At 33.6% G+C, this 13831-nt stretch overlaps 1 protein-coding gene across 1 annotated transcript; it reads left to right on the top strand.

Moving 5' to 3' along the window:
* Positions 1–12421: 12421 nt before the first annotated feature.
* Positions 12422–13360, top strand: LOC101705603 (olfactory receptor 6C3). The gene has a single exon (XM_004861388.2). The coding sequence runs from the start codon at positions 12425–12427 to the stop codon at positions 13358–13360; it is 936 nt and encodes a 311-aa protein (XP_004861445.1). The 5' UTR covers positions 12422–12424.
* Positions 13361–13831: the final 471 nt, after the last annotated feature.

Raw genomic sequence — 13831 nt, 5'->3', positions numbered from 1 at the left:
TCATAGAGGAAATTAAAGAAGAAATCAGACAGTTCCTTCAATTAAATGACAGTGAAAACACAACATATCAGAATCTATGGGACATAATTAAAGCAGTCTTATGAGGAAAATTCATAGCAGTGAATGCACATATTAGGAAAACAGAGCAGCCCCAATCAAACAACTTAATGCTGAACCTCAAGCTTCTGGAAAAAGAAGAGCAGGACAAACCCAAAGCTCATACAAAGGGGGAAATTATCAAGATCAGAGCAGACATCAATTCAATGGAGACTAAGAGAATGATACAAAAAATTAATGAAGCCAAGAGTTGGATCTTCGAAAGAATCAACAAAATTGAAAAATCATTAACCAACCTTATCAGAAAAAGGAGAGAAAAGGCCCAAATCCATGCAATTAGGAATGAAAAGGGTGAAATTACAATAGACCCAGCAGAAATCCAGAGGATCATCAATACCTACTTCCGGAACTTATATGCCAATAAGATGGAAAACACAGAAGAAATGGACAGATTCCTAGATGCATGTGAATTACCAATGTTGAATGAAGAAGACCTAAAAATGCTAACCAACCCAATATCAACCAATGAAAACATAGTTAAAAACTTACCAACTAAGAAAAGCCCACATCCTGATGGCTTCACTGCTGAATTCTACAACACATTTACAGAGGAATTATTGCCACTCCTATTTAAATTCTTCAGTGAAATTGAAAGGGAAGCAATACTCCCAAATTCATTCCTGGAAGCAAGCTTCACCTTGATCACCAAAGCAGAGAAAGACCCAAATGAAAAGAGAACTATAGACCAATCTCACTAATGAACATAGATGCAAAAATCCTTAATAAGATACTAGCAAATAGAATGCAGAAGACCATCAAGAAGATCATACACTCTGACCAAGTGAGATTCTTCTCAGAGATGCAGGGATGGTTCAATATATGAAAATCAATCAATGTAATACACTGTATCAATAGAGCCAAGGACAAAAACCATATTATCTCCATAGACGCAGAAAAAGCATTTGACGAAATCCAACATGCACTTATGACAAAAACCCTACAAAAAATTGGAATAGACAGTCTCTACCTCAATCTGATAAAAGCCATCTATGAAGAAACAACAGCCAATATCATACCAAATGTTCAGAAAGAAATCCTTCACACTAAAATCAGGAACAAGACAAAGATGTTGACTATCACCACTCCTGTTCATTATAATTTTGGAAATATTAGCCACTGCAATTAGACAAGAGAAAGAAATAAATAAAGATAGGAAATGAAGAATTCAATTTGTCATTATTTGCAGATGACATGATACTCTATATAGAAGATACCAAGAATGTCATCAAAAGTCTTCTAGACTTAGTAACCAAATTCTGTAGAGTAGCTGGATACAAGGTCAACACACAAAAAATCAATAGCTTTCCTCTACATGAACAACAGACTAACTGAGAAAGAAATAGTGCAAACAATTCCTTTCACAATAGCATCCAAAAAATTGAAATACCTAGGAATCAACCTAGCCAAAGAAATCAAAGACCTCTTCTATGAAAATTATAACACTCTGAAAAGATTGAGATGATATTAGAAAATGGAAAGGCATCCCTTGCTCCTGGGTAGGAAGAATCAATATAGTGAAAATGGCCATACTTCCAAAATTGCTATATAGATTCAATGCAATTCCAATTGAGACTCCAGTAGCATTCTTCATGGACTTTGAGAAAACAATCCAAAAATGCATTTGGAACAAGAACAGACCCAGAATAGAAAAAGCAATTCTAGTTAACAGAGACATGGCAGGAGATATCACAATCCCCAACTTTAAACTATACTACAAAGCTCCTGTGATAAAACAGCATGGTAGTGGCAAAGAAATATTCCCGAGGACCAGTGGAACAGATTAGAAGATGCAGAAACAACTCCGGACACACTCACCCATCTCATCTATGATAAAGGAGTCAAAAATCCTCACTGGAGGAAAGATAGCCTCTTTAACAAATGGTGCTGGAAAAATTGGGTTTTAACTTGCCAAAGATTAAAGCTACACATATATCTGTCTCCATCCACTAAACTAAAATCAAAATGGATTAAAGATCTAAATATTAAAATAGAAACGCTTATCCAGCTAGAACATGTTAGGTAGAAGTCTTGAAGACATCGGTATAGGAAAAGATTTTATGAACAAAACCTCAGTTGCCCATGACCTAGCATAAACAATGAACAAGTGGGATCTCTTCTTATTAAAAACCTTCTGCACAGCAAGAGAAACCACCAGCAGTGTAAAGAGACAACCCACAATGTGGGAAAAATCTTCACCTGCTATTCTTCAGACAAAGGACGACTATCTCGAATCTATAAAGAATTTAAAAAGATCAGACCACCCAAATTTAAAGACCCAATCTGAAAGTGGGCATCTGAAATGAATAGACATTTTTCAGACAAAGAAGTAGAAATAGCAAATAAATATATGAAAAATTGTTCAACATCACTGGTCATGCGAGAGATGCAAATGAAAACAATGCTAAGATTCCACCTCACTCCAGAAAGAATCGGTGCTATGATTATATCAACCAATAACAAATGCTGGTGGGGCTTTGGGGAAAGAGAAACCCTGCTCCACTGCTGGTGGGAGTGCAGCCTGGTGCAACCACTGGGGAAATCAGTATGGAGATACCTCAAAGAACTAGGACTGGAAGTTCCATTTGATCCAGCTATTGCTCTGCTGAGGATCTTCCCCAAAGAATTAAAAGAATCATATGACAGTGATATATGTACACCCATGTTCATAGCAACACAATTTCTAATAGCTAAAACTTGGAAACAGCTCAAATGCCCATCAACTGGAGACTGGATAAAGAAAATGTGGTTGTTTAATAAAATGGAATACCACTCAGGCATAACAAATGAGAAATTAGAGACATTTATAGCTAAATGGAAGCACGTTGAGGCGATCCTCTTAAGTGAAATAAATAGGACACGCATGTGTAAATACTGAACAGTTTCTCTACTGTGAGAAACTGAAAGTGTACACAAGGACTAAAAGGTATAATAGATACTGTAAAATAGGAAGAAAAGGGGCAAAGGGGAAGTGGATGTGGGAGGGGTAGGGGAAAGAAGGGAATGGAATAAATATGAGAAAATGCAAAAATGGAAAGAAAGTCTTTGTAAATAGGGTGGGATGGAGGTGATGAAGGGAGGGCAGGGGAAGGAGAAAGTAAGAACCAAGAGAGATTATGTAAAGGTGCAAATATCTGATCATGAATGTCCTTGTATTGTATACCTAAAATGAACCAATAGAAGAATTAAAAAAAAGACTTTATGAACAAAACTTCAGTAGCATGGGAACTAGCACAAAGAATCAACAACCTGTATCTCATCTTATTAAAAACTTCTGCACTGCAAGAGAAACCACCCACAGAGCTAAGAGAAAACCTACAATCCGGGAAAAAATTATTACCAGCTGTACCTCAGAAAATGTACTACAATCTAGAATATATAGAGAACTGAAAAATATCAGACCCCCCAAATTCAAAGACCCAATTCAAATATGGGCATCTGAAATGAACAGACATTTCTCAGAAAAGAAGTAAAAGCAGCAAATAAACACATGAAAAAATGTTCAACATCACTGGTCATTTGAGAGGTGCAGTTCAAAACAAAACTGAGATTCCACCTAACCCCACAAAGAATGGCTGCTATCAAGAAATCAACCAATAACAAATGCTTGCAGGGTTGTAGAGAGAAAGGAACCCATCTCCATTTTGGTGGGAGTGTAGACCGGTGCAACCACTGTGGAAATCTGTATGGAGATACCTCAAAGAACTAGTACTAGTGGTCCCATTTGACCCAGCTATTCCTCTGTTGGGTATCTTCCCAAAAGAATTAAAAGAATCATACCACAGCGATACATGTGCACCCATGTGTATAGTGGCATAGTTTGTAATAGCTAAAGTTTGGAAAGAGCCCAAGTGCCCATCAACTGGAAACTGAATAAAGAAGATGTGCATTTTTTTAATAAAGTGGAGCACTACTCAGCCATTAAGAACAAGAAACTAGAGATATTTTTAGCTAAATGGATGCATATTTTGCCTGTACTCTTAAGTGAAATAAATAGGACACACGTGTAAATACAGAATAGTTTCTCTACTGTGAGAAACTGAAAGTGTAAATAAAGATTAAAACAAGTAACTGATAATTTGAAATAGGAAGAAAAGGTCCAAAGAGGTAAGGAAAGTGGGAGGGGAAGGTGAAAAGAAAGAAGGGAAATGAAAAATTATGAGCAAAGAAAAAAGTGGAAACAAAGTCTATGTAAATTTGGAGGGGTGGGGGGGTAGGTGCACAGGTAATGGGGAAAAAATAAGAACCAAGATGCATCTTGTACAGGTACAAGCACCCAATGATAAATGTAAATGTATTGTATACCTAAAATGTAAAAATAAAAGAATTTAAGCAAAAAAAAAAAAAAGAAATGGAGATAAGTGTCCATTGATAGAATAGGTGAAGAAAATGAGGCATATATTTACAGTGGAATATCATTCATCCTCACAAAAGAAAGAATTTCTGCAATATGTGACAAGATGGATTAATCTCATTGTCACAATTCTGAGTGAAATGTATCAGTCTTAGAAAGACAAATAACTACATAATTTTACTTTTAAGAGCTAAGCGAGTCAAACATAAAATTGGAGAGTAGAAATCTGATTGTCAAATATCGAGGTATGGGTGAAATGGGGAATTGCTAATAAATAGGCACAACATTTTAGTTATGCAAGATAAGTTCTGGATACCCACTACACAATGACATTGTACCTATAATTAAAAACACTGTGCTGTACATTTAAAATTTAAGTGGCTAGATCTCAAAGTGTACTCACCACAATAAAATAAAAGTGTTGTGGTTGTGGTTGTGGTTGTGGTTGTTGTTGTTGGTACAGGGGATCAAACTCGGGTCCTTGCCCTTGCCCAGCAGGCGGCAAAACCACTGAGCTGAATCCCCGGGCTTGCTGTTTTTGTTTTATGCCATAGTGAATAGAGCATAAGCAAAAGAGAACAATTTTATGTGGAAACATTTTTTCAACTATGTTTGCAAATAAAATTTTTATGTCATATTGATAGATAGCTTTTATTTTATTCATTTATTTTTATTAATTTTATTGGTACATTTTAGGTAGACAATACAGTTACATTCCTCATTGGGATCTTGTACCTTTACACGATGTATCTTGGTTCTTATTTTTTCCCAGTTCCCCTGCCCTCCCTTCATCCCCTCCACCCTTCCCTATTTACAAAGACTTTGTTTCCATGTTTTTCCTTTTCTTATATTTTTTCTTTTCCATTCTCTCCTTTCTCCTTCCCCTCCCACTTCTCCTATTCCTTCAGGCATTTTCTTCCTATTTTACAATATCAATTATACATTTTGATCCTTATTTACACTTTTCTTTTTTCATGCCAGAGAAACTATTTGGTTTTTACACGTGTCCTATTTATTTCACTTAAGAGTATGGCCTCAATGTGCATCCACTTAGCTATAAATGTCTAGTTTCTCATTCTTTATGGCTGAGTAGTACTCCATTTTATAACAAAACCACATCTTCTTTATCCGTCTCCAGTTGATGGGCACTTGGGCTGTTTCCAAATTTTAGCTATTACAACCTGTGCCGCTATAAACATGGGTGCACATATATCACTGTGGTATGATTCTTTTAATTCTTTTGGGAAGATACCCAGTAGAGGAATAGCTGGGTCAAATGGGACTTCCAATCTTAGTTTTTTGAGGTATCTCCATACAGATTTTCACAGTGGTTGCACCATTCTACACTCCTACCAACAATGAAGAATTGTTTCTGTCTCCCTACAACCCCTCCAACATTTGTTATTGGTTGATTTCATGATAGCAGCCATTCTTTCTGTAGTGAGGTAGAATCTCAGCATTGTTTTCATCTGCATCTCTCCAATGACCAGTGATGTTGAACATTTTTTCATATGTTTATTTGCTATTTGCAATAGAAAATTGGGTCAAAGCAATAGTCAAGTATTGTTTTAAATGATATAGAAAAATAGTACTTAATAAAATACAATTTTTTCAATCTCATCCACCTGATGTGAAATGAAAATTAAAACTACACCGATCTACCACTTTTTCCACTGATTTATTTAGTTTTATTTTTTTAATATATATATATATATATATTTATTGGTACATTTTAGGTATAAAATATATTTACATTTATCATTGAGTGTTTGTACCAGAACATGATGCATCTTAGTTTTTATTTTTTCTCCCATTACCTGTGCACCCTTCACCCCCTCCACCCTTCCCTATCTACACAGAGTTTGATTCCATTTTTTTTCTCATAAGTTTTTTCTTTCCCTTCTTCCCTTTCCCCTTTCCCTTCCACCATCCCCAAACCCTTGGACTTTTTCTTATTTCAAATTATCAATTATTCATTTTAATCATTTTCATACTTATTTACACTTTCAATTTCTCACACTAGAGAAACTATTTGTTATTTACACATGTGTGTCCTATTTATTTCACTTAAGAGTATGGCCTCAATATGCATCCATTTAGCTATAAATGTCTCTAGTTTCTCATTCTTTACGGCTGAATAGTGCTCCATTGTATAAAAAAAACACATCTTCTTTATCCAGTTTCCAGTCGATGGGCATTAGGAGATGCAGAAACAACTCCAGACATACTCAGTCACCTCATCTTTGACAAAGGAACCCACTACCCTCATTGGAGGAAAGATAACCTATTTAATAAATGGTGTTGGAAAAACTGGATTTCAACCTGTCAGAAATTAAAACTAGACCCATACCTATCACCGCGCACTAAACTAAGATCGAAGTGGATTAAAGATCTAAATATTAAGTCAGAAACACTAAACTTGCTGGAAGATAAGTTAGGTAGAACTCTTGATGACATTGGCATAGGAAAAGAGTTTATGAACAAATCTTCAGTAGCATGGGAGCTATCACAAAGAATAAACAAATGGGATCTCATCATATTAAAAAGCTTCTGTACTGCAAGAGAAACTACCAAAAGAGCTAAGAGACAACCTACAATGTGGGAAGAAATATTTAGCAGCTGTAGCTCAGACAGTCTACTATCAAGAATATATAAAGAACTGAAAAAAATCAGACCTCCCAAATTCAAAGACCCAATTCAAAAATGGGCATCCGAAATGAACAGACATTTTTCCGACAAAGAAGTAAAAACAGCAAGTAAATATATGAAAAAATGGTCAACATCACTGGTTATTTGAGAGATGCAGATGAAAACAACACTGAGATTCCACCTCATCCCACAAAGAAAGGCTGCTATCAAGAAATCAACCAATAACAAATACTGGCGGGGGTGTGGAGAGAAAGGAACCCTTCTCCATTGTTGGTGGGACTGTAGATTGGTGCAAGCACTGTGGAAATCAGTATCGCGATACCTCAAAGAACTAGGACTACAGGTCCCATTTGACCCAGCTATTCCCCTGCTGGGAATCTTCCCCAAAGAATTGAAAGAATCATACCACAGCGATATATGTGCACCTATGTTTATAGCGTCACAATTTGTAACAGCTAAAGCTCTGATTTATTGTCTAAAACACCAAAATGTGACACTGTTTGTTAATGTAGCTGTGGAGACATATTTACCAGTATATTGATGGTGAGAGTAGAAAGCAAGATGACCCTTGTGGGGCATTTAATAAAATCTATTAAAATCACATATGCACTTATTAACTAACCAGGAAGGACACCATGACAAACAATGGTAAATAGCAATTCATATGTTTATTATATACTTATTTGGCTGGGGTTTTAACTCAGTGGTTCTGTCACCTGCCTCACAACCGCAAGGTCCTGAATTCGATCCCTGGTACGAAACAAACAAACAAACAAACAAAAAACTGATCACTCTTCTATTATATACTTACTTATAATAGCAAGGGTAGAACAAAAAAATTACTCATCATTAGAGAGCTTTTTTTAATGAATTTCAGTATATTTTTAATAGAACTATATATAGCAAGGCCCCAGGATATACACTGATTAAACATAATAGAGGAAATATTAATTTGCATATGTAATTTATATGATTTTAAAATGATTAATCAGGAAAGATAAGTTATACATAAATAAGATTTCTCTATGGGAAGGAAGCAAATATCAATATTTTAAGATAGGCTTTTTGAAGCATAACTAATTTAGAAAATTTACTTTTGAGCCATGTCATTATTAAATAATTAAAATGCATTTAACATCAAAATGAAATACCTAAAAAACATAGCTGAAATAAAATAATAAAGTGTGTATTTAGTTGGTAAGATGATTACATGAACAGAATTATTCCAAGTAAATTAAAATACAGTAAATTGTATTGTATATCCATGTGAGATTTAACTTAAACAAAGAGAAAAGTGAAAAAAACCTTAAACTGTTCCTAGGGATGAATTTGTGGGTGGCAGTGCCATTGATTTTCTCTTAATACCTTTGTATCTGTAATGTGTGGAAATGAAACATATGAAGTTTAACATGATTCTATGCTTTTACTTAATGTTTTTGATAGTATTGTCTTTATTACAAAGAGGAGTTACAGGTGCATGAAAGACAGAAGAGGTTATATTAAAAACCTCTAATCTTAAGTTCAAATGATATGTTTTAGTATGTGCTCATAAGGTAGTTTATTTTATTTTTTAGAATGCATGTACCTTTTTTTTTTTTTTTGGTACCAGGGATCCAACTCAGGACCTTGTGCTTGTGAGGCAGGCAGTGGAACCACTGAGCTAAATCCCTGGTGAAATGCATGTACATTTGATGGTTTTGTCCACTTGAAATACTGAGGAAAGACGAGCAACCTCATAATAAGTGTAACAGCTCATACCAGATTTCTTGTCTAGATTTATCATTTCACAGTCAATATAAGGCATAGGCTTTGGAGAAATCATTGATTTCAGGTCTAATGCAGGAAAATGTTACATGATACTGGAAAAACCAATAGAAAATAAGAAAGAAATAATCAAAATTAAAAGTGCAATGTTCATAAAATTTAGAAGTGAGCCTGAAGACTTTCCTTTTGCCTGCAGCCAAAAAGGTAAGTGTATCAATTTAAATTTTCCTTGAAATATTTTTCAAACACTAATGTGTTTGAAAACAAACAAATTAAAAATTTATAATTTATGTGTTCATAATGATAGTAACAAAAATTACTAGTGGAGGAACTTGGAATAATGAATTGAGAACAGAGCAAGCATTCATCTAGGCTTTTCTATAGGAACAGTAATAATTAATAAGCAATGGTAAAAAATACAGTCAGATTGCTGCCATTCATTTCCTAGCACGTAATGATGAAGGGATTCAACCACTAATCACCAATGACTGTTTCTTTTTTTTTTTTTTTTTGGTATCAGGGATTGAACTCATAAACTTGTGCTTGCAAGGTAGGTGGCAGAACCACTGAGCTGAATCTCTGACCCTAAGTTTTTTTTTTTTAAATTGGTTAAACATGTATCTCTGTTTGAAGTATAAAATTCCATTTCTGGAGTGGTCTTGCAAAAAACAAACAAACAAAACGACAGCCTACACTTAACCCTAACTCTAAACCCAAATCTGACTAAATCTAAATTTAAGCATAGCATTTGGCGGAACTCATTAGGATAAGGAGACTAGAGGATGGCATCAAGGGAGGTGCTGCTGCACATTGGCCTTCCTAAATGGTAGGTACACTTTTATACAAGTTGGGCTTTTGTGATAGAAATATAACATCACTTTTACTATTTCCACAAAACTGTTCAACAAAAAGTAAGTGCAAGGACCAGTGTTCGATCCTCGGTACCAAAAAAAAAAAAAAAAGTAAGTGGAAAAGGTATCACTCCCTATGTTACAGAGCCACATCTGCCAAAATGCTTACTGAGCACTCTTTAGAGCAGTAAAATAATTCTTAAAAAAAAGTATCCCAACCATGATATAGTGCTCTAAGGGTGACTATATTATTATTTCTTGCACAAGATATATTTATATGAAAGCATTACTATACCTTAAATATATATAATTTTTAGATCATACTTTAATAATGTTGGAAAAATAAAATGATTTGATTATATAAATTTACTGTACTTTATATACCAAATATGTTTGATTTTACCAAAATATATAACATTCATTTTGCATTTAAAATTCTTACAAGACAATATGTATTATTGCTTTATATAAATTTATATCAAAATATATTATAATCAAATGACATATATTTTATTACCAAAATATAAGGAAAATAGTATGAGAGAATAACTAGTTAGAATCTACCAGTAAGAGTGCATATAAATAAAAATCATTTTATCATATTTCTTATTAGAATGCTGAAAGAGGATAAATAAATATACAGGTCAAGATGAATAACAAGATGGGCTAAAATGACAGGACAATTAAATATAGCAATTTTTAATGAGAATGAAATAACAATCTATATAAAACATTTTGAGAAATTGTGAGCAAAATGTGTACATTATAGTAATTATTCTGTAGCATTATATAGAATAATATTTTATTTCCCAATGCCATAAAAACCAAACATAGACTACAGAAACACATTGAAAGATATCTTTTGTAGAAAATTTTTATATTTCAAAATGATACATAAATATTCATTAGGTTAAGATTTTCAGTTTTGAGACAAAGTAGATTTCATGATTTTTTTTATTACTTGTGAAATATTAAGAATGAAATATTCAATTGATGGAAGTAAATATTTTTGTACAAGACAACACTGCAGGTTCTCTGTGGATTACAAAGATAAATGTAACCATTCTCAAGGAACAATACAGTAGAAAGCATTTAGGAGAGTGCTGAGATACTAAAAGATGGCTTCAAGAAATCCCTCTTGGTCTACAGGACAGCAGAGATGTGGCTTGGACTTTGTTCCCAGGAGACCAAATCATTGTGAGTCAAAACAAGAAGACCTGGAATATTTGAGATACAAATACAATTCCACAGAGCAGGACCCTAACTGAAGCATCTACATTCATAAAATCTCATGTTGTCATATACTTCTCTGTCCTTTCTTTGAGTATTACTTTCTTAATCTAGAAATATAGAACAGGGAAATACCGTATAACTACTTTGTTTGAAGGCTCTTGGCCTTCCATTTTTATTTCCTAAAGTTGTTCCCTCTAACTATCACAAAATAAAGAAAAAATAAAATAAAATTTAATTAATGTGTCTGTTGCTAGTGTCTGATGGAGAACCAATGACTGTATGTTCTGTCCTTCACTGCAGACATTTGACAATCTAAAATATGTAGGTGACATCTGTCAAGATTTAGCAGAACATATATACAGACTGGTATTCCCAGTGCATTGTTTGAATAGTTGGGAATTTACTGAATACATTAAGATGAAAGAGATATGATGCACTATAAATTTGTGAATGTAGGTTGAGTGATATTATGGAAGGCAAAACTACTAGAGAATAAAACATTTTTCCATAAAGCTTGGTGGATAAAGAAGGATGATGTTCAAGTGGAAAACATACCTGAGCTATAATCCCATTGAAGGAGTTGCTAAAATCTAAGGTAAGTACTTTTTCCAATTTATTCTTCATAACAAAAAATAAATAAATATACACTGCATGTCCATTTCAGCTCAAAAATAAAAATGTCTAAATATACTATATGCCTTCTAGCATATCATAGAGGATATAGGACAGTGAAGACTGATGAAATTATAAGTAAGTCAGTAAGTGAACATACTACATAAAATAGTTTATCTTATACTAAATATAGATAATATGTATAGTCTTTTCATATCTCCTCTCTTATATTAAATATAAATATTATTATAGAATGTTCTAATCATTTTGACAATTAGTTAAAATACTAATATTGAAAATAAATTTAGTCATGAAATTAGTAATACAAATTTTAATTTATTTGATAAGAAAATCATTAATTGGTTTGTTATATCATAAGAAGAATTATGGGTTATTACCTTAGTCATCTTATTTTCACCTTCAGTTGTTGAAATATTAATTTTGTTTTTAGGTTGTAAGCTTATCTTATATATCTAATATATACACCATGGAAAAAGAAAAAAAAAGTGAATGCTTCGTCAGATTGTTTCAGCAAAAATATTTTGCACATACTGCACATAAAATGAGAAATTCCATTCTCTCTCTCTCAAATGTGGCTTGCCACATAAAAATTTCTTAATTTCTGTTTCTAGATTTAAAATAAGAGAACTATTAAACAAGTTGATCTCAAAGTTATGTAGTAAAACATAATGCAAAGAATATATTCAAAATAAAGTTATCAAAGTTTGTGGAAAACCTTTTAGAACTGTATCAGGGAATGATGTTGGTTTATATTGAACTACATTTTTCTTCAACTTTTAATATCTTTTAAAAAGAAAAAGAGAGATAGAGGAACAGAGAGAGAGAGATGAATCACACAATGATCACAGAGTTTGTCCTCCTCGGCCTTTCTGATGATCCTGATCTTCAGATTGTAATTTTTGTCTTCTTGTTTATCACATATATATTAAGTATCACTGGAAACCTGACTATCATTACTCTAACCTTGGTGAACCCTCATCTACAGACACCTATGTATTTTTTTCTCCGGAACTTCTCTTTCTTGGAAATCTCATTTACAACTGTATGTATCCCTAGATTTCTTGGATCAATTATCACCAGGGATAAGACCATTTCTTATAACAACTGTGCAGCCCAACTCTTCTTCTTTATCTTCATGGGGGTGACTGAATTTTATATCCTAACTGCTATGTCCTATGACCGTTATGTGGCCATCTGCAAGCCCCTGCATTACACAACTATCATGAGCAAGAGACTGTGCATATTGCTTGTGCTGTGTGCCTGGCTTGGTGGATTTTTTACCATTTTCCCACCTCTTATGCTTCTTCTCCAGCTGGATTACTGTGCTTCTAATGTCATTGATCACTTTGCATGTGACTACTTTCCCCTCTTACAACTGTCTTGCTCAGACACACAGCTCCTAGAGGTAATTGGTTTCTATTTTGCTTTGGTCACTCTGCTATTCACTTTGGCATTAGTCATTCTATCTTACATGTACATTATCAGAACTATTTTGAAAATTCCATCTGCCCATCAGAGAAAAAAGGCTTTCTCGACCTGTTCCTCTCACATGATTGTCATTTCCATCTCTTATGGAAGCTGCTTATTCATGTATGCTAATCCTTCTGCCAAAGAGAAGGCATCATTGACTAAAGGAGTAGCTATTCTCAACACCTCGGTTGCTCCCATTCTGAATCCCTTCATTTACACTCTCAGGAACCAGCAAGTAAAGGAAGCCTTCAAGGATGTGGTCCACAGAGTAGTATTTTCTGCAAATAAATAAAATAAATTTTTGTAAGAACAATGGATGGCATTAAAAAGCAATTAAATAAAGATTTGAAATTCCTAAATATCTGTATTCAATATCCAGTTGTCTTACAATTTCTTTACAGGGCATGTTACATATAATTTTATATTTTCACAGTCCATTTATTCCATTTCCACACCCAAGTATATCTAATGTATTGTTTGCTGAGTTATTTAATAATATAGTAAATTTATTTCCCACACAAAATTTTCTAGAAATGAGTTATATATATTTAAGACATACTATATGGTATGTTATTGTAAAATAGGTTTAATTCTATCAGCCCATATAATGGCATACATATTTTATATGTAACAATTGAGACTGTGTAATTTTTTCTTTATTTTCAAGATGACCATTAGTGATATTTTAACATTTTTAGACTCTACATTTCCTCTATCTTGGCTTATTAGATATAGTCTGTATGGGTAATATGGATGTGACATT

This window comes from Heterocephalus glaber, unplaced genomic scaffold, assembly GCF_053883595.1.
Source record: "Heterocephalus glaber isolate CG9 unplaced genomic scaffold, H.glaber_assembly_v1.0 deba00001569, whole genome shotgun sequence".
In the NCBI taxonomy this organism is placed as follows: Eukaryota; Metazoa; Chordata; class Mammalia; order Rodentia; family Bathyergidae; genus Heterocephalus; species Heterocephalus glaber.
Note: the sequence above shows the minus strand (reverse complement) of the source record. Positions and strands in the feature narration are given on the sequence as shown.